Source organism: Mauremys reevesii, linkage group 10 (assembly GCF_016161935.1).
Source record: "Mauremys reevesii isolate NIE-2019 linkage group 10, ASM1616193v1, whole genome shotgun sequence".
NCBI lineage: Eukaryota > Metazoa > Chordata > Testudines > Geoemydidae > Mauremys > Mauremys reevesii.
This window is the reverse complement of record NC_052632.1, coordinates 34,881,368-34,902,722: the sequence shown is the minus strand read 5'-3', so window position 1 is coordinate 34,902,722 and position 21,355 is coordinate 34,881,368. Positions and strand designations below refer to the sequence as shown.

Here is a 21,355-nt window from a genome sequence, read left to right as displayed (position 1 = left end):
ACCAGCGCTGCAACTCGCTGCAAATGAGAGGCAGGCAGGGAAACAGCGGGGAGTCGTGCAGGCTGTTTGCAATTAAGAGTTAAGACTAAGGGGTCAGAAAAATGTTCTGATTTTTCAAGTCAGGAAGCTAAACACACAGTGTTGGCTCCAAAAATCCCCTCTCTCTTTCCCCCCTCTCCCTGTCACACTAGACCCCACTCCACCCCCCTCTTTTGAAAAGCACGTTGTGGCCACTTGAATGCTGGGATAGCTGCCCATAATGCATCACTCCCAACAGCGCTGGAAATGCTGCAAATGTGGCCACACACCAGCGCTGGTAGCTGTGAGTGTGGCCACACACCAGCGCTGCTCCTACACAGCTGGATGACCAGCGCTGCAAACCGTAAGTGTAGCCAAGCCCTGAGATGGGCATAGAGGCTAAGTTTAGGCAAGAGACTACACTTGTAGATCTGTTTTAAAATCCATTCTGGCTAAAATAAGCCAGGCTTTGTTTTGAAGAAGCTGTTTCGATCTCACAGCAAATATATACTATCACAGGCTCCCAAAGGATAAACCCTGGTGGACCTGCTGAATCAGTCACTGTTGGTACCCAAGGGGCTGTAACCCAATCATGGTCAGTGTGGACGACTTGTAGAATTCCACTCAAGCAAAGGTAGAAGCCTGACACCAGTGTGTGTTTGGAGGGGGGCGGGGAAAGAGATGCACTCAAAGAGCCATTTACAGGTTAGCAGTGACACCGATTCCAACAGGCTGGCAGCCTTTTCTTGCCAACAAATAGGCCATTAACATTTTCCCTGCTACATGCACTTGGTAGGGGTTGGAAATGAATAGTTCATAAAGTTTGATTTCTCTAGGCCACAGGAAACCTGTTTGTACCTTACCATGTTCATTTTTCTACTAGCAGCACAGGCATCAGAAAGATTACTACAACTTTGCATTCTGCCTTCTACTGCAGATCAGCTCTTCACTTAAGAGTCCTTAATCTTTCTCACAAATGAGGCAGCTGGCCATCATGACTGAAGGATAGACATCTCTTGTGATTAACTCCCGTGTTCTGTTTCAAGGGCTTGAAAAGAAGACAGAAAAATCAACCACTATTCCAGAAGGAATGCAGCTACTTCTGAAAGGCATTAGAATCAGACAATTGTTTTAATTGGCATTAACCAGCAAGCAGCACAAATGGTTGTACTAATGCTCTGACAAGTCTAGGGCCTGGTCTACACTACGAGTTTAGGTCGAATTTAGCAATGTTAAATCAAATTAACCCTGCATCTGTCCACACAACAAAGCCATTTTTGTTGACATAAAGGGCTCTTAAAATCTATTTCTGTACTCCTCCCCGACGAGGGAAGTAGCGCTGAAATAGACATTGCTGGTTCGAATTAGTTTTCTTGTGGACGCAATTACACGGTATTGGCCTCCGGGAGCTATCCCACAGTGCACCATTGTGACCGCTCTGGACAGCGATCTGAACTCGGATGCACTGGCCAGGTAGACAGGAAAAGCCCCACAAACTTTTGAATTTCATTTCCTGTTTGCCCAGCGTGGAGAGCTGATCAGCACAGGTGACCATGCAGTCCCAGAATCGAAAAAGAGCTCCAGTATGAACCGTACGTGAGGTACTGGATCTGATCGCTGTATAGGGAAATGAATCTGTGCTGTCAGAACTCCTTTCCAAAAGACAGAATGCCAAAACATTTGAAAAAAAAATCTCCAAGTCCATGATGGACAGAGGCCACAACAGGGACTCGCAGTGCCCCATGAAACTTAAGGAGCTGAGACAAGCGTACCAGAAAGCCAAAGCATCAAATGGACACTCCAGGACAGAGCCACAGACATGCCACTTCTATGCTGAGCTGCAGGGAATTTGGGGGAGGGGGCGGTGCCTCCACTACCCCACCCCTGTCTGTGGACTCCAATGTGATGATGGGATACTCTCAGTCGCCATGCCTGAGGATTCTGCGGATGGGGAAGATGAGAAGGATGACGACGACAATGGGGAGGTTGAGGAGAGCAAACAGCATGCCGTTCTCCCCGACAGCCAGGATCTTTTTCTCACCCTGACTGAAATACCCTCCCAAGGCGGTATCCCGGACCATGAAGCCGTAGAAGGTACCTCTGGTGAGTGTACCTTTGTAAATATAAAACATAGTTTAAAAGCAAGCGTTTTTAAAGTGATTAATTTGCCCTGAGGACTTGGGATGCAGTTGTGGCCAGTACAGCTACTGGAAAACTCTTGTTAATGTGTCTGCGGATGGAGCGGAAATCCTCCAGGGACAACTCCATGAAGCTCTCCTGGAGGTACTCTAAAAGCCTTTGCAGAAGGTTTCTGGGGAGAGCAGCCTTATTCTGTCCTCCATGGTAGGACACTTTACCACGCCATGCTGGTAGCAAGTAATCTGGTATCATTGCATGACAAAGCCTGGCAGCATATGGTCCCGGTGTTTGCTGGCATTCAAGCAACATCCGTTCTTTATCTCCTCAGGAGAGTGATATCGTTCATGGTAACCTGGTTGAAATACGGGATTTTAATTAAGGGGACATTCATAGGTGGCTGCGAGGGAGGGGCGACTGACGACTGTAGCTATCCCACAGTTCCCGCAGTCTCCGCCAACCATTTGAATTCTGGGTTGAGCTCCCAATGCCTGATGGTCAAAAACATTGTTGTGGGTGGGTACATGTCGTCAGCGCCCCCCCGTGAAAGCAACTGGAAAAAAAATCATTTCTTGCCTTTTTCCCCCACTGTCACCATTATGTCTACTGGATGCTGCTGGCAGACATATTGCAGCGCTACAGAGCGGCATCCCCTTGCCTTGCAGATGGCAGACGGTACAGTATGACTGGTAGCTATCATCGTCATCCCGTGGGTGCTCCTGGCTGGCCTCGGTGAGGTTGGTTGGGGGCACCTGGACAAAAATGGGAATGACTTCAGGTCATTCTCTCTCTAAGTTTTGTGTAATGGAGATTCAGTCCTGCCTGGAATATCATGCCAGCTGGAGGCTTCTGCCTCAGGCTGCTCTCCCAGTCATCAGCACTGCACGGTCGCACCTACCCCAGCCTACCCCTTGCTCTCATGGCTCATGAAGCCTGGACAGTAGTAAGGAGCAGTCCAATTACAGGCTGAGCAAGTGCAAAATGGTGGTTCACTACTTCCCTGTAAGCCAACCGCCCTCCCCTCCCCCCTTTGATCTCTGCTTGCAGAGGCAATAAAGTCATTGTTTCAAATTCATGCACGCTTTATTACTTCATCACACAAATGGGGGGCTAACTGCCACGGTAGCCCGGAGGGGTGGTGGAGGAGGGAAGCAATGTGTGGGGTTGTTGCAGGGACACCCCCTAGAATGGCATGCAGCTCATCATTTCTGCGGGATATCTGGGGCTCTGACCCGGAGCGGCCGTTTGCATCTGTGGTTCTTTAGTAGGCTTGCCTGATATTCTAGGCAGGACTGAATCTCCATTAGATAAAACTTAAAGAAGAGAATGAACCTGGGGAGTCATTCCCATTTTTGTCCAGGCGCCCCCGATCAACCTCACCGAGGCTGGCCGGGAGCACCCATGACAGCAGCAGACGGTACACTATGACTGGTAACAGTCTTTGCCAACTTGCAGAGGCAAGGAGCTGCTGCTGAGTAGCACTGCAGTACTGAGTCTGTCAGCAGCACCCAGGAGACGTACGGGACAGTGAGCTGAGTGGACTGCATGCTTGCCATGGTATGTAGTCTGCACGGGTAACCCAGCAAAAAAGGCAAGAAACGATTTTCCCATTGCTTTCACGGGGGCGGGGGGGAGGGGAGGGGGCTGACGACCTGTACCCGGAACCACCTACGCCAATGTTTTTACCTCATCAGGCATTGAGAGCGCAACCCAGAATTCCAATGGGGGGTGGAGACTACAGGAACTGTGGGATAGCTACCACAGTGCAATGCTCCAAAAGTCGATGCTAGCCTCGGTACTGTGGATGCACACCGCCGACTTAATGCGCTTAGTGGGGAAACACAAACGACAGTATCAAATCGATTTCTAAAAAAAAAAATCGACTTCTATTAAATTGAACTAATTTCGTAGTGTAGACATAACTCTGTGTTTCCTCTTAGGGTAACAGCTCAAAACCAAAGAGGAAGCTGTATTCTGAGAGACTTCCCTGCTAACACACACTAAAGAGAAACTCTGGCCACAGTCAGATACCTTCCCCTCACTCCCTCTGCCCCAAATTGCTACTCTGAAACAATCATTGTCAGCTTTCATCCTGCGCTATTCTGGCTGCCATGTCAAGCCATTTTTCAGGTGAGAGAGAGAACGGACCTTCCAGTCTATCATCTGCTTTGTCCAAGTCAATCTATGTTTAGTGTCACTGAGTTGTTTGTTTTGGGGGGTTTTGTTTGTTTTTTTAAATGTACGGCTCCCAAATTCTCAGAAAATCTGGGCTAGATATTATAGATCCAGGCTATCCAAGAAAGATGCAATCTCTAAGGCATTAGATTCCTCTTCCCTGTCAGGTATCTGAGTACAGTCTAGATTTGAGAAGCCAGAGAATCTTCAGGAGAGAGGTGCCATAACAGGATGACTTAGAAGTTCTTGGAGGGCTATGACCATAGCTGATGAGACCTACCTACCCCAACTTGTGCACCATTTTAATGGAAACTTCAGTTGTAGGCTGACTGAGACACCTCTCATATCTCAATACCTGACTGTTAATCCTGATATTAAACTTAAAAGAACAAAAAGTAGATTTTCTTGCTAGCAGAATCTTACATCAAAAAAGATTCTGCAGGAGGCAGAAGGACATTAGGATGTTTTCCTAAAAACACAAACACCACAGGAGAACTGAAATAGTCTTGCACACACCTGAGTTATATCATGGTAACTGAGTGACTCCAAGTAGAGCTATGAAATTATTTATACCCCTCTGGGGTTCTGCAAACTTGTTTTTGCAGTTGCTGTGATGGTGTTATAGTTCTAAGAGGTGTTTAGAGACATTTATTTCAAATTCCTGTGTTCACATTTTATGAATATGACAATAAGTTTTATTTAACTCTGGCCCACACAAGAGGCCCTTTTATATGTTCTTTAGAGATATTCCATTACAGCACAAAGGCACAAGGAATTTTAGAGATCCTTAATTGTAAAATTAATGTATTCCCTGGCTCCACTGGGAAGCATAGTGCCTTTGACCACCTAGGAAACACACTGGATAAAAGAATACATAGCAATGCAGCAATAAGTGCTAACCTTCCACTCTAGGAAATAGCTAGAGAATATGATGGGGAGGGACAGCATGAAGGGGAAGAGGGAGAAAAAAAAAGTAGAAAATATCTTGCTTCATATGTGTCACACTATTTAGAGAAACATCAACTCTTACTATGACTGAAATATTGTGTCCAAGCATGTTCCATAGATGTTTAAAGTTTTAGCAGAACAAAAAATGAAGCTTCCATTCTACATGATCCCTTAGTATACATCTACATTACAGTTAAAAACCTGCAACTAGCCCATGCCAGATGACTCGGGTTCGGGCTAAGGGGCTGTTTCATTGCAGTGTGGACATTCACGCTCTGGCTGGACCCTGGGCTGCATCCTGGCCCCAAATGACTACACTGCAATTAAATAGCCCCTTATCCTGAGCCCCCAAGTCCAAGTCAGCCGGCACAGGCCAGCCGCATCTAACTGTAGTGTAGACATACCCTTAGTGATCCCAGCAGAAACACAGTTGCTACTGTTTGAATAATTTGTATGAGGGAGATTATATGTTCCTCACTGAAATAAGAAAATTCATTTAAAAAGTGTTTTAATTCATAAATCAGGACGTTTTAATATGCTCATAGTTACAATACAGATGTCTGTAATGTGGATAAGTTAATGTATCAAAAATATTTTAAAAAAAAATCAAGGTTGCAAAGTCAAGCACTCAAAATTTCAGAAATGCCAGAAATAAAGTTGTTCATGCAACCCTCATTCGGCTCCCTTGTGCATATGAATTATGATGGTCTTTAATCACAAATTTTTGAAGTAGTATAGTTGGATAAATAGTAGTTTCCCACTTTTTAAAGAAACAAACTGAAAAAAACAAACAAACAACTGGTATCATGTGGAACCATATTGATGCCTAATTTGGGTCATCAGCAGGGTCCAGATCCTCAGATGCACAGCATACTACCACTCTAACTAGTAGCTCTAGTAGTCTGTTTTCCTTTATGTAGATAAGGCACTAGAAAGGGATGAGAGACTGTCAGTGGGTTTTACAGCTACGGACTGACAGAGGAAAGAAGAGACTAAGGACCTAGAACTGCACCCAGGAGCCCCAGAGGAGAGTGTGTTCAGACATCCTTCTGCCCCTTGCCATATACCCCAGCTAACCCACTCATGCACCTTCCCCTCCTATGAACGCCTCCACCCCCACACTCCCTGCATTTGAGTCATGCTGTTTCCTCCTCCTTTCTGATTGGGCACCAGCAGGAGGAGCACTGAAAACACAGGAGCAATTGTCTCCCTGCTCTCAGTGCCTCTGCCCAGATAAGTACCCTCTGGCTGCCAGGAAGACTCCTGCTCACCCCAGGTTGGAGCATGCCTGGTGCTGACTGAACATTTAGAGACTTAACTCTAACAAGCCTCTCCTGTGCATGTACAAACTGCATTTTTTCTGAGGCTTACAACTTGACCAGAGTTGGGGGAAAATTTACACAGGGATAGCAGCAAAAGACACACCTGACACTAGGGCCACCTCCCTACCATGTCTAGAGTCCCTGCAGATTTTCTTCAGCATGGCTACTTTACTCTTAAGCCACTCCCTGCCTGTGGTAGCTAGCTCCTTTCTTTTGTGTGGTCCAGGATGGTTTCCACAGACGCTAACGGGCCCCAGTTACTTCTGGGCCCTGCTTGGAATCCCTGGCTGTCTGACTAAACCACTCGCCTGTCCCTCTGAGGCCCTAGACAGGCAGTATATCCTATAAAACTACAATGGTGAGATGAACAGGTCACTGCCAGGTGTGACTAACAAAATAAGTAACTCTTTCCCTATGAAGGTAGCATTCCTGATGAAGTGCATAACCAAAAATCTGTGTTCACTCCTCCAGCCATGAGCTTTCTATTTGCACACACAAACAGACACTGTGCATATATGCAGTGCAATTCAACAAGACAAACCATGGACAAGTTTGTGACAAGTTTACTGCCTTGTCACAAGTTCTCATGTAGTTCTCTAAACTAGGGCTGTTGATTAAATGTAGTTAACTCGTGATTAACTCAAATTAATTGTAATTAAAAAATTAATCACACTGCGAAACAATAGAATACCAATTTAAATTCATCAATATATTTAAATATTTTGGATGTTTTTCTACATTTTCAATTTCAGTTACAACACAGAATACAAGAAGTGTACAGTGCTCACTTTTTATTTATTACAAATATATGCACTGTAAAAAATGATAGACAAAAGAAACTGTATTTTTTAATTACCTCATACAAGTACCAGAGTGCATATCTTTATTGTGAAAGCACAACTTACAACTGTAGATTTTTTTTGGTTACATAACTGCACTCAAAGCCAAAACAATGTAAAACTTCGGAGGCTACAAGTCCACTCAGTCCTACTTCTTGTTCAGGCAATTGCTCAGACAAACAGGTTTGTATACATTTATGGGAGATAATGCTGCCCAAAGTGAGAACAGACATTCACATGACACTTTTGTAGCTGGCATTGCAAGGTATTTACATGCCAGATATGCTAAACATTTGTATGCCCCTTCATGCTTTAGCCACCCTTCCAGAGGATATGCTTCCATGTTGATGACACTTGTTAAAAAAAAAATACACTAATTAAATTTGTGACTGAACTCCTTGGGGGAGAATTGTATGTCTCATGCTCTGTGTTTTACCCGCATTCTGCCATATATATTTCCTTTTATAGCAGTCTTAGACTGATGACCCAGCAATTTGTTCATTTTAAGAACACGTACACTTCAGATTTGACAAAAATGCAAAGAAGGTACCAATGTGAAATTTCTAAAGATAGCTACAGCACTAAACCCAAAATTTAAGAATCTGAAGTGCCTTCCAAAATCTGAGAGGGACGAGGTGTGGACCATGCTTTCAGAATTCTTAAAAGAGTAACACTCCAATGCGGAAACTACAGATCCGAACCACCAAGAAAGAAAAATCAACTTTCTGCTGATGGCATCTAACTCAGATGATGAAAATGAACATGCGTCAGTCTGCACTGCTTTGGATCATTATTGAGCAGAACCCATCATCAGCGTGGACACGTGTCCTCTGGAATGGTGGTTGGAGCATGAAGGGACATATGAAACTTTAGTGCATCTGGCATGTAAATATCTTGCAATACCAGCTACAACAGTGCCATGCAAACACCTGTTCTCACTTTCAGGTGACATTGTAAATAATAAGCGGGCAGCATTATTTCCTGTAAATGTAAACAAACTTGTTTGTCTGAGTGATTGGCTAAACAAGTAGGAGGACTGAGTGGACTTGTAGGCTCTAAAGTTTTACATTGTTTTGGCTTTGAGTGCAGTTATTTTTTGTACATAATTCTACATTTGTAAATTCAACCTCCATGATAAAGATATTGCACTACAGTACTTGTATTAAGTGAATTGAAAAATACAACTTTTTATTTCTACAGTGCAAATATTTATAATTAAAAAAAAAAGTGAGCACTGTACACTTTGTATTCTGTGCTATAATTGAAATCAATATATTTGAAAGTGTGGAAAACATCCAAAAATATTTATATAAAAATAGTATTATTGCTTAACAGCATAATTAATTTTTTAATCGCTTGACAGCCCGAATCTCAACATAAAAGCAAAAGTATTCCATGCTTACTGAATAATTTGTTACTATTGAACAATGATGAATTCACAAAGAGACTAAACAAGCCAAGCAAGTTTTGGAAAGTTCTTCAATTGTATCCCAGGATACCATTTGTTTGGCCATATGGTCTACTGATGATCACTGCCAGAACCTGAACACATAACCATCATTAAAACCCCTCCTGCTAAAGGTTGTATTAAAAAGCTAAATTATTCAAAACTAAACCAAGAACTACAGTTAGAAGAATGTTCCACTTATACCAAAAACAACAAGGAAATCCACAACTGAAGGTGAAGTTTACCATGTTTCCTCCCATAAGTAGGTCAAACAGGGTGCATTAAGTCGTTAAGGGGGTGCCCCTTCAGGCATGGGCACATAGCATTTTGGAGCCTCCAGGAGTGAACCTTGCTGCCTGCATCAGCCTGGTTAGCAGGACTCATGCTAGCGCTCTAAATACAGCCATATAGACAGCACTTTGGGCGGGACCTTAGGCTCTGAAGCCCATCCCCCTCCTTAGGGTTTGGCTACACTTGCAGCTGTACAGCGCTGGGAGTTAAAGCTGTCTTTGTACAACTCTATAGCTACCAGCGCTGCAGTGTGGCCACATTTGCAGCGGTGTTGGGAGTGGTGCATTATGGGCAGCTATCCCAGTGTTCAAGTGGCTGCAACGTGCTTTTCAAAAGAGGGGGGTGGGGTGGAGTGTGACAGGGAGCGTGGGGGAGACAGAGAGAGAGTGGATTTTTGGAGCTGACATTGTGTCAGCTCCCTGCTTTGCAAGTTCTAAGGACTTCAAGATGCACAGCACCAACCTTCAATCATTTTAAAAAGTTTTGACCCCTTCCCCCACCCCTCTCTCATTCACTAAATGCAAATAGCCTTCAGACCAGATAAGCAGCTGCTCCAAAACGGACCCCCCCTCCGGGCTGCTTCTCTCCTCAAGCAAACACTAGGGGATCCCCCTGCCTGCCTCTGCTCGAGCAAACAGGAGCTGTGTTTGTTTTTTAGATAAGCAGCTCCAGGAGCCCCAAGTTCACAACAAAACAAAAACAAAACAGAGTGTTATCTTTACTTAAAAAGCATTATGGGAAGGTTCCGGAGGTCAGTTACAGCGTAGTAAGATTAATCACTGTTTACACTGGCAGCCCAGCGCTGCAAGAGCTATTCCCCAGGCCGAGGAGGAGTACAGCCAGCGCTGTATCTCCCTGGCTACAGCGCTGTATGTGCCTTGCCAGTGTGGACGGGGAGTAAGTTACAGAGCTGTAAAGCCACCACCAGCACTGTAACTCTCAAGTGTAGCCAAGCCCTTAGACTATTTTTAGTACATTAATGCAAGCTTCACTAACCCAAGTCTGTTGGCCTGAGCTGGGAGCCTTCTTCCTGCAGGTTCCAAAATGCTTGTGTTGACATACCCTTTATGTCTAATTGGAAGACATATGATAAATTTCATTTTCAATTGTTAATTTCCTTGCTAGTTCTGCACGGTCTCCTAAATGTAATTTATACTGTGCATTTTTACATCCAGATAATTAAAAAAGTCACATGTCAAGAACCAAGTCTACATGCTGAACATTTCAGCCAGATTACATGAATATTTCCCTATTCCCCCCCACCCCCAAACAAATGAATATATGATGAATCATATATAACCAATATTAATCCACACGGCAACTAATATCCTGCAAAAAAAATTAGGATCACCCCCCCTTTTTAAAAACAAAAACATTGTAGCAATCAAAAGCCGCTGTAGCAATCAAAAGTCACCTTCCTTAAAATACAAGAAAATTTCATTTTGTTAGGCAGTTAGTTATATTTTAGCCTATAGAAAACTTACTAAATACACCGCTACCCCGCTATAACGTGACCCGATATAACACAGGTTCACATATAGTGCAGTAGCAGCAGGGCTCCGGCGGTGCTTTAAAGGGTCCTGCTGCCACCCCGGGCTGAGGCAGCGGGGCTGGGCTGGGCTGGCTGCAATGCTCTCTGCAGCATCCGGAGCCCAGAGCTCTTTAAATCACCGCTGCAGCCCTCCCACCGCTATCCCGATATAACAGCATTTCACTAATAACGCGGTAGGGGTTTTTGGCTCCCCGTGACCGCGTTATATTGGGGTAGTGGTGTACCTTGAAAAATAATGTTTTCTGATTTTTACAAATATATTTTGATTGGCATATCATCAGGTTTTTCTTCACTGTATTGTAGAGAGAGTTCATAGCATTACAAAAAACACTAAGCATATATGTATCAAAAATTAATAGTTCTTCCAAATTATATTAAAGTAAGCCATTCCTTCCTTGCACAGTATAAGAAAGTAATGTTTTGATTCCATACAATTCTAATAATTGCACCAAAGGGTTCTCATGCCAGAAATAATGCCACCAAACAGCCTTTACTGGTACAGAACTTTTACTCCAGCAGTTTTCAATTTAAACAATCTGTACATTACAGTCCTCCAAGTCCATCACGTCAGTGGCCAATTTCATTACCACCTGTCTAGGACAAATTAGTTATCTGTTAAAATCTTTCCTACTGAAAGCAAAGAGTCTGAAAAATGTTCAGGTTTAAGTTTGAGAAATTTTACAGCTGTTGAAACCATAGTTCCAGCTGAATTCTGGAGCACATTTACTCTAAAACCACACATTAAACTACCCCGAAAAGTAATGAAATAATTATAATTTCTGCATAATGGAAATACCAATGACTAATATTCAAATGCTTTCCATTAAGAAATTTTAATAGGTTTTAAGTTCTTATGTGCAAATCTATTTAACTATTTTTTGAGTGCATAAGTTACATCACTGACAATTTAACAAATGTTCTCTCAGACAGTTTCAAGTCATGCAAAAAACTCAAGCCTTTTGGAATTACTATTCAAGTACTTTAAAAAGAGCTGCCTGTATTCTGATGTGAAAGTATATGCAAAACAGCCAAAAGTGTTGTGGTGGGAGTGGAGCCTTCCCATTTGAAACCACTTTTTATTTAATCTGAACTGCAGTTAAAGTTAAAAAAAAAAAAAAAAAACACTAGTTCCTCACCAGAGTATTGCTCTTCTTAATATCTTCTAATCGCTCCAACACTGAAGTCAGGTTTGGGTCATCTGATTCCACAAACCATATTGGTGATGAAGAGGGATAAGACTCCTGTAATAGAAATGATAGTTAACACACAGCCATACCAATAGTTAAGTAATATTAGTGTCAGACTCATTTAAAACTGTTAGATTATAGCTTTTACCTCAGATTTACTTTAAAGAGAAAAAAAACCCACACCTTTTCCCCAACACCTCTACCTCAACTTGTTACTAAAGCCTTTTCCTGCAGTTTTAAACTTCAGCCTGTTTTTCTATCAGTCCAACAATGGACAGAGATAAGACTGAGGTTTAAAAGTAATTTTCCTTCGCTTCTGAAGTTTAAATCTGGAGGGCAGTGGACACTACAGAAAGTCAATGAACCTAGTACAGTCAGAGTCATTACATATTATAAGCTAGACCTATATTTTGGGACAAGAGTCAAATATACCTACATCCCAATTTCCTGTTTGTCAAAGTTTTAGACTCACTCAAGTAAGTGAAATAAAAACATGAAAGCATTTGGTACCTATTCACAATACTGACAGTACCGCAGAAGAGGAAACAACATTTAAACCTGGAACAAGTTTCTCCTAACTGCTTTGGAAGTGTGCTCTAGTGTACATGAGTAAATAATTCATGTAACAAGTCCCCATTATGTCCTCCAAGACCAGGACTTTCAGAGGCACCAATTTTATCTATGCTTCTGCTACTGTGGGCTTATGAAAAGCCCTCCAGAGACAGAGTTTAAAGGACTGCCTCCTGGAGAGCAGGGTCTCAAAAACCTCCTTCAAGGCTCATTTCAAGACACCACTATGACCCAAAAAGGGTTTTAAATTTGTTTTGTTTGATAGCTAGTTAGAATAAAAAGAATTCTGCACAATCATAAAGCAAGTCTTTTATGCTATTTAGAGGCTACCAAAGCTAACTCAAAGTTAAAACTGCTACGCTACTTATAAGACAAGTTTACCACTCCATCCTCCACTTACTTAACATTCAATATTCCTACAAATTGTTTTTGCAGCTTTTTAGGAAATTCTCAGAATCTTCAGAAGCAGCCTGCTGTGAGTTACTGAATAACCCTGGTAGTTAGGATCAACAGATCATCTGTCCCAGCATAGATAAGTTTGTAAAAGAGGAGTCTCTTCAGCTTTGTGCACTCCCCACAAAACAGAGGCACAATTAAGGCTATGTCTAGTACACTACACTTTCAGTGACACAGCTGTGCCGCTACAGCTGTGTCACTAAAAGGCGCGCAGTATAGCCACTGTTTGTTGGCAGGAGAGAGAGAGCTCTCCCGCAGACAAAAAACTTCCACCCCCAATGAGCAGTGGTAGCTTTGTTGGTGGGACAACTCTCGGGCCGACAAAGTGCTGTTCATACTGCCACTTTTCATCAGTAAAACTTTTGTCATTCAGGGGTGTGTGTTTTTTTCCCCCCACAAAAGTTTTACTGATGAAAGTCCAAGGTAGACAAAGCCATAGGCTGGTACTGCCAGGGTCTGCCAAGCCCAAAGCAAGACAGCATCTTACAGTAGATGTGGTGTTGGAATGAGGAGAGAAGGCAGGTGCGAGAAACTCCAAGAGAAGGTGTATAAATGCTATACACTATACAGCACATACCCCAGTGCTTCAAGGCATTCTACCTGCCTCTAACCCTGTGGACATACACTATGCATAGGCACATGCACCTTCAGTATACTTCTGTATCTCCCACATATTTCAGAAAATAAACAAAGCCACAATTTAACCTCATAGTAAACAAAATAAATCAAATAACAAAATAAGTTTTGAGACACTATCATCACTTACACAACTGTAGTTTAATTTTAAAATTTAGAATATTTTTGAAGTGTATTTGCATTTGTAAGTAATGAAATATTGAGGCCTAACTTCAATCCTCTGCCATTCTTCAGAAGTCTTTGAGATATGGGGAAATCAGTGGCTTCTCCCAGAAAGAGAGACAAATTATGCAAGTCAGTAGTAAACTTTTGCCCACCCATCCCCATTTCCTTGATCATGAGCACATGGCTAAGCACAACTAAATTGTGCCCAGGAGACCTCTGTTGATGGCCAAGTTCCATGCTCCACCTCCTCAGCCAGTCACTGAACTTCACTAGTTTAGACATCCAGACATTGTCATCTGCAACCTATCAACACCACACATCTCCTTCCCCTCCCCCACCCAGTTTTGTACAACAAAACAGATTAAGGTTTTTTTATTCACTGAAGCGCCATGGAAACACCACAAAATATCATTTCCAGGCTGTGAGTGCACCAGTATCCGCACAATCACTATGCTTAAGTAAAAGTTTATTTCACAGCTTACTAACTGCAGTTAAGATTCCCATTGCTACTGCAAGATTACTGGTTGTTTTAGTGACTAATGAAATTAATGGTAGCATTCAAATGTGCGCTATGACTATGTCCTTACACGGTTTCCTTCTTGTGATATTTATTCTTTGTTTTACAGTACCCCAGAGTGTGCCGGGAATTTTTACAGAAGACAGGATTCCTGCCTCTGAAGTTTAGAATCTAATGCTACCATTCAGTCATTAAAACCCCAAAGTTTTGAACAAGCTTTGGAAGTGAATATCATGGATAAAAAGACTTTTCTAGATCTTCCTACTTAGGGTTAGGCATTTTGATCATTTCCAAAATCACTATGTTTTTAAAACAGAAGTGCAGAGTATGGACTGCCAGACTTTTAAATAGAGAAATACTAGCATAGTAGAATTGGCTCTTATTAACACTAGACTTGCTTCACAGATAACCCTTCTAATTGAAGAAAAGCCGATTTTTTCAAGAGGTCATCGGACTAGACAAGGTGCAGCAGGTTTTGGCAATAAAGATAGTTGAGTGCAGAATTCATCCCCAACATCATACAACAAAAAGACTCCAACCTCAGAGTTTATAAAGTGTCAGTAGATAAGACTGCTTTATAGACAAATTCACAGCAACAAAATTCTACTAGTAACTGACAGTTTTGTAAAACTCAGTTTTATAAGACTCCAGAGAAGCTACTTTTCCCTAAATGTAGGAATTGCTTAAGAGTATCCTACAGGAAGACTGTATGTTACATAGTGAGAAGCAGTGTTTAAAAAAAAAAAAAAAGTCATTTTTCACTTTGTTTTCAAGCATGCTGTAAATAAAGCAGGGTCCCTGAGACGTCTATCAAGTTTTAGCTCCCAGAAATAGTTGAAAGTGTTTTCCAAGATACAGAAATAATTCTCTGTCCAAGGCACCCAGAGTTTGGGGGGCTTTCTGGGAATGAGCGAAGGTGAAATCAGGCCAACAAATCTCCAAAAGTAGATTTGTGTTTATTAAATAAATTGTCCAAAACAGTCAGGTTTGGTTATTCACTTTCTTCCTTTTCTCAAGATATTTGTATGTTTAGTGGTCATCTTAATTCAATTTTTCATCCACAAACAGGTTCTTTGTGGAGCCTGTTAACCTCCAATTAAGGAGCAAGTTTATTATTGAGCACCACATAGCACTCTTCCTCCCCCCAACATCTTACATCTGACATTCTCAGCCAATGGCAACCTAGCCAATTTCAATTTGAAAGTGGGAGGGAGAAAGATGCAATTCTTTCCAAGATTAAAGCCACTGAATGTGGTAGTTTTTGATCATATGTCAGATGTCTTCCTATCTTAAGGATATTTTAGACACCCTTTTAGCAAAGGGTTACAATTTTTATCATAAGACAAGCAATTTTATCGGAAGATAAGCAATACCACACTATACAAACTGATAAAATCAGAAGTTATACTGCATTTAAAATATTCTACTTTGTAGTAATGGAGATCTCTTTAGTAATAGTCCCATCCTCCTGCAATAGTATTGGGCCCTTCTATAACACCCTTCCATTTTAAGATTTCAAAGTGCTTCATGAATGAGTTAAGCATTTTGTGAGGTAGAGACACAATGCAAGGGACTGATCCTGGAATCTGCATTTACATGACCATGGCTGCAGGATGAAGCCTTAAGCTTTTCCTGCGGCAGAATATTTTCCAGGGGTCTGCCTACTCTAGCTTTAAGTGACTTGAGATGTAGCTTCCACTAATTACTATATTAAGTAATTACAGAAAATAGGATTGACAGGTGTCCAGTTTTTGACTGGAACACCCTGTCAAAAAGGCACCCTGGCAGCTCTGGTCAGAACTGCTGACGAGGCCACTAAAAGTTCAGTTGGCGCAGGGCTGGAAGTCTCCCTACCTGACTCTGCAAAGCTTCCCAGAAGTGATGACATGTCCCTCAGCTCCTAGGCAGAGGGACGGACAAGGTGGCTCTGCACGCTGCCTCCACTCACAGATGTCACCCTAACAGCTCCCATAGGCTGCAGTTCCTGGACAATGGGAGCTGTGGAGCTGGTGCTCAGGGCGGGAGCAGCACACAGCCCCCTTGTCCATCCCTCTGCCTAGGAGCTGAGGGATATGTTGCCACTTCTGGGGAGCCACCCGAGGCAAGTGCCACCTGGAACCCACACCCTCTCCTGCACCCCAACCCCCTGCCCTAGCCCAGAGCCCCTTCCTGTACCCTGAACCCCTCATTTTGACCCCACCCTGGAGCCTGCACCCCCAGCCCAGAGCCCTCATCCCCTCCCACACTCCCAACCCCCTGCCTCAGCCCGGTGAAAATGAGTGCGCGAGGGTGGGGGAGAGCAAGTGACAGATGGAGGGGGGATGGAGTGGGGGACGGGGCCTTGGAGAAGAGGCGAGGCAAGGGTGTTCGGTTTTGTGCAATTAGGAAGTTGGCAACCCTAACAGAAAAGTTGATATAGAGAGGAAGATCTGAGCAACCAACAGAGGGGTCAACAATATTTCAACAATCCCTATGGGAGAAGTAAATATGCCAAAAATCCTGCCAAGAAGAGACCTGATGTCACTGTCTTCTTCACAGACTTCATATACTAAGCTAGACAGTGATTCTATTCCAGAAAATTCTGATACAACGCCATGAAAAAACTAATCATTTAGATTCTGTAGATGAGCACATTAGAAATCCATCTGTCATTGTAATGAGGGGGAAGACAACCCACTGAAGGTGGAACAAAAGAGGGCTAGAGGTCTGCACTGATTCTGACATGTAACTCAATCTGATTATATGGAAAAGAAAAATGTATTCTGCTTGGAGGCAGACTATTCTGGGATGTTCTTTCTGAGGGGCAGTCCTAAGCACTGGCTCAGAGCAAAGATCTGGTCTGCCTCCAAGTGCCACAGAGAGTGTCTTCACCATAGGGCATTCCCTATCTGATACGGAGGGGACTGAGAAGCGTAGCTTGAAAATATAGCCTATATTACCAAGTTTTAGAAATTGTTAAAATAGCTGCTACAAGTCTGCAGAATTTAGAATTTTCTTCCACCAGGCCCCCTATGCACCCACTGTAACTGAATTTAGCCACTGGTCTCCTGGTTTACAATTGAAAGTGTACATACAGATAGGAGTTCTTGAACAAATGGAAATTTTTAAAGTCCTGTATTTTCTTTACATCCATGGGTGATCGCAATAAGTCATTCATTATAAACTGCAGAGAAGACATGTAAATTCCAAAAATTTTTGGATTTACTGAACCTTTCTAATTGTATTCTTGCCTTGGTAAAGAGAAGGAAAGATTTTAGAAACATTAAATGCTATTTGAGAGACCTGGATGATATACATGTTTATTCCAGCCAGGCAAATGAGCTCATGACAAAGACACTGTCAACTTCCATGGAAGCTGGGCATTTGGTTAAGTAATTTAATCCAAATCTTAAATATGAATCTCCCTATTTAATTATCTTCCATATATCAGAGTGATTAGTTACTTGCCCAGAGTTGTGTCAACCTGCCTTTGGGTGCAAAGGGGGATGGGAGGAGACAACATCTTACTCACAATTCATTCTTCCAAACTATGGATTTGGAATCTGTGGGACAGTAGTTTATTTATATTCTTTCCCTAGAATTCTAAAGGCTCTTCTCTCACCCCACCGCATGCCCCCAGCAGTACTAAGATATCCAGAGTAGACTTCTTCAGCTTTGTGAGCAAAATAACCCCAGTCTGGAGGACCCATGCAATACCTTCTGCACCATTTACAATAACCAGTGTGTTGGGGAGGAGAAATGACAGCAGGGCAGCCTCCGAGGAGAACACTAGATTTGTGGATCTGGTGGTCCTAATATGTAAGTTGGGTTGAGTGGCTGATAGGATATGCAGGTATCCTGCATTGGATGATTTTCACCTTCTCATCCTCCCTTCCCACTCCAACATTTAACTCAACTAACTGGATTTTCTGCAAGTAAAGTAAATCTCACTCTATGTGAGGAAGCATGTTAAGAAATCCAGTCCTGTTTTTGTATGGCACGATACACTTGTCATTAGGTACTTTTATTTTCTCTTCTATATTCTCAAGCTCTGTGTTACTCGCTTTTTTTTTTTTAAAAGAGTGGAAAAAGCAGATTACAGTGACCATATACTAAGCATAGTATTAATGGGAGTTGAACATGCAAAAGGAAAAAGGATGTTCAAGTTCAATACTAGTCCTATGCAGTCAGTGCATGAGAAAAACTTAGTGAGTTAACATTTTAGTTTTTAAACTAATTGTGCATGCACACACTTATTGTATATTCCAGTCTGGCACATAATCAAGGTATTTAAAGTTGACTCTTGACGGATATAGTCACAATTTTGTGTGAGTGTAACAGCTTTTTTAAAAAAGATAAATAGCATCAAAAGATTCTATAGCTGAGCAGATAATATTAACTATTCTGTGACATCATTTGTGTTATATTAGAGATGAGTCACCACCCATTTTGGAATATGGAATATAAACAAGCATTTCAAACATTCAATCTGTAAATATAAAGACGCCCACTTGAGATTTGTAATGAAACAAAAAGCCATGGTACTTAGGATATGGCAAAAAAAATTCAACTGTACTCATGGTTTGGGAGGTCATCTGAACTACTCAGCAGAACCGGGACTTGTAAAATTTACTAGATGACTAAACCTACCTACAAGCAGCTGATCTGAGAGGGTTGGTGTTTTGTTTTTTGTAAGGGGGTGAGGGGTAGCATTGGGGTGTGAAGATGAAGAAAAGAAAAAATATCCAAGTGGTATAGGGACAACAGCTTCACCTGTGCATCTCTTTAAAAAAAAATTGCCCAATTATGACATTTTAGGAAAGCAACCCTTCAATTTGAGAAATACCACTGTATTGATACCTAACTGTTATAAATTACTGTTATTTCTCAGGTGGCTGAAGGGTACTTTACCTTGGGCCTTTTGCCATACAATTCACCCGAGATGAGGTTGTATACTGTTTAGATGCAGAGTTACTGTTCACATTAAATGGTTGGTTGTCTTATTATAGCAGTTCTGGAAGGGAGCAATTTCTTGGGGGGAGGGATAGCTCAGTGGTTTGAGCATTGGCCTGCTAAACCCAGGGTTGTGAGCTCAATCCTTGAGGAGGCCACTTAGGGATCTGGGGCAAAAATCAGTACTTGGTCCTGCTAGTGAAGGCAGGGGGCTGGACTTGATGACCTTTCAAGGTCCCTTCCAGTTCTAGGAGATTGGTATATCTCCAATTATTATTATTATTAAAAATGAGAGCATGAATTTGTTACAAGTAAAGCCTGCATGCTTAAATTTGTGTAGCTTTTTACAAGCTAATCTGTGTACTGTAAAAATTGCTCAGTAACAACAACACTTGACATACTGAGCAATTACGTCACACCTAAAGTGTACTGAGGCCTGAAGACAAAGGCTCAATGTTCACAGCCAACGTAGATAGTTACAAGTCATAGTATCCTTACATTTGGGAGAGCCTTTGTACTAACAAGAGGCCAGATTTGTTGTGAGAAACCCCAAACCTTTGTCTAGCTCCCATGCTATATAAAGCATCCAATAGCTAAACAATATCAAGATAGCTGTTAAATCTGGCCCATTAATAAAAGCCCAGGACATGAGAGGGAAGAGCTCCTAGGAGCTTGCCACTGAAGCACAATTTTAGAACTACATGTCTGTTAGTTGGTATAATGCTTTTTCATAAAGCCACCGCACAAGGAAGGATGAGAGGTTACACTGAGATACCACTAGTGTGATGTATCAGAGGGGTAGCCGTGTTAGTCTGGATCTGTAAAAGCAAGTGGGTATTCACCCACGAAAGCTCTTGCTCCAATACGTCTGTTAGTCTATAAGGTGCCACAGGACTCTTTACTGCTTTCACTAGTGTGATAAAATTCACACTGTGAAGCCATGGCTACATAGGCAGAAGGCTGGCCTAGCCACTGCCTTGTAGCTACAGTTACATTGCTAATTTTAGTGCATCGGTTTCAGCGGAGTAGGTATACATACATCCACCTGAGCAAGAAGTACACCTTCCAGCTTTTGTGCAGATGTACCCTTAAAATGCACAGGGTTTATCCCTCACTAGAACTATTGTACTATTACCAAAGCCATGGTGGATGATTAAAACTGGTGATTTCTAAATTTAAGTCAGCAAGCAAAAAACCTTAGTTTAAGTCATCAAGTTGAATCTTGGTTTTGCATTTGTACTTTTTAGTTACTTTCTTAAAGAAAGGTTCATTCTTTGTGGTTGGTTTAACCACTGTTTATTTGAAACTAAATATACTCAAACTAGATTTTGCACTAAACCAGGAGGATGCAATATAAACTCATTAGATTATGTAAAAGCAACAAAGAATCCTGTGGCACCTTATAGACTAACAGACGTTCTGCAGCATGAGCTTTCGTGGGTGAATACCCACTTCTTCAGATGCAAGTGGTGGAAATTTCCAGGGGCAGGTTTATATATGCAAGCAAGAAGCAAGCTAGAGATAACGAGGTTAGTTCAATCAGGGAGGATGAGGCCCTGTTCTAGCAGTTGAGGTGTGAAAACCAAGGGAGGAGAAACTGGTTCTGTAATTGGCAAGCCATTCACAGTCTTTGTTTAATCCTGAGCTGATGGTGTCAAATTTGCAGATGAACTGGAGCTCAGCAGTTTCTCTTTGAAGTCTGGTCCTGAAGTTTTTTTGCTGCAGGATGGCCACCTTAAGATCTGCTATTGTGTGGCCAGGGAGGTTGAAGTGTTCTCCTACAGGTTTTTGTATATTGCCATTCCTAATATCTGATTTGTGTCCATTTATCCTTTTCCTTAGAGACTGTCCAGTTTGGCCGATGTACATAGCAGAGGGGCATTGCTGGCATATGATGGCATATATTACATTGGTGGACGTGCAGGTGAATGAACCGGTGATGGTGTGGCAGACAACCTGCCAACCTGAAGCATATTCTCACCAGTAACTGCACACCGCACCATAGTAACTCTAGCTCTGCATGGGTTGGTTCCTGAGCTAGAGTTACTATGGTGCGGTGTGCAGTTACTGGTGAGAATATGCTTCAGGTTGGCAGGTTGTCTGCCACACCATCACCGGTTCATTCACCTGCACGTCCACCAATGTAATATATGCCATCATATGC

The 21,355-nt window shown here is 42.3% G+C and overlaps 1 protein-coding gene across 1 annotated transcript in view; it reads right to left on the bottom strand.

Annotated features, from left to right (window-relative positions):
* Nucleotides 1–21,355, bottom strand: part of UBE2Q2 (ubiquitin conjugating enzyme E2 Q2) — an 81,820-nt gene that overhangs the window by 43,465 nt on the left and 17,000 nt on the right. Inside the window, exon 2 of the mRNA XM_039491829.1 lies at nt 11,865–11,969. Within this exon, the coding sequence (XP_039347763.1) occupies nt 11,865–11,969 (105 nt within the window). The remainder of the gene's footprint in view (nt 1–11,864; nt 11,970–21,355) is intronic.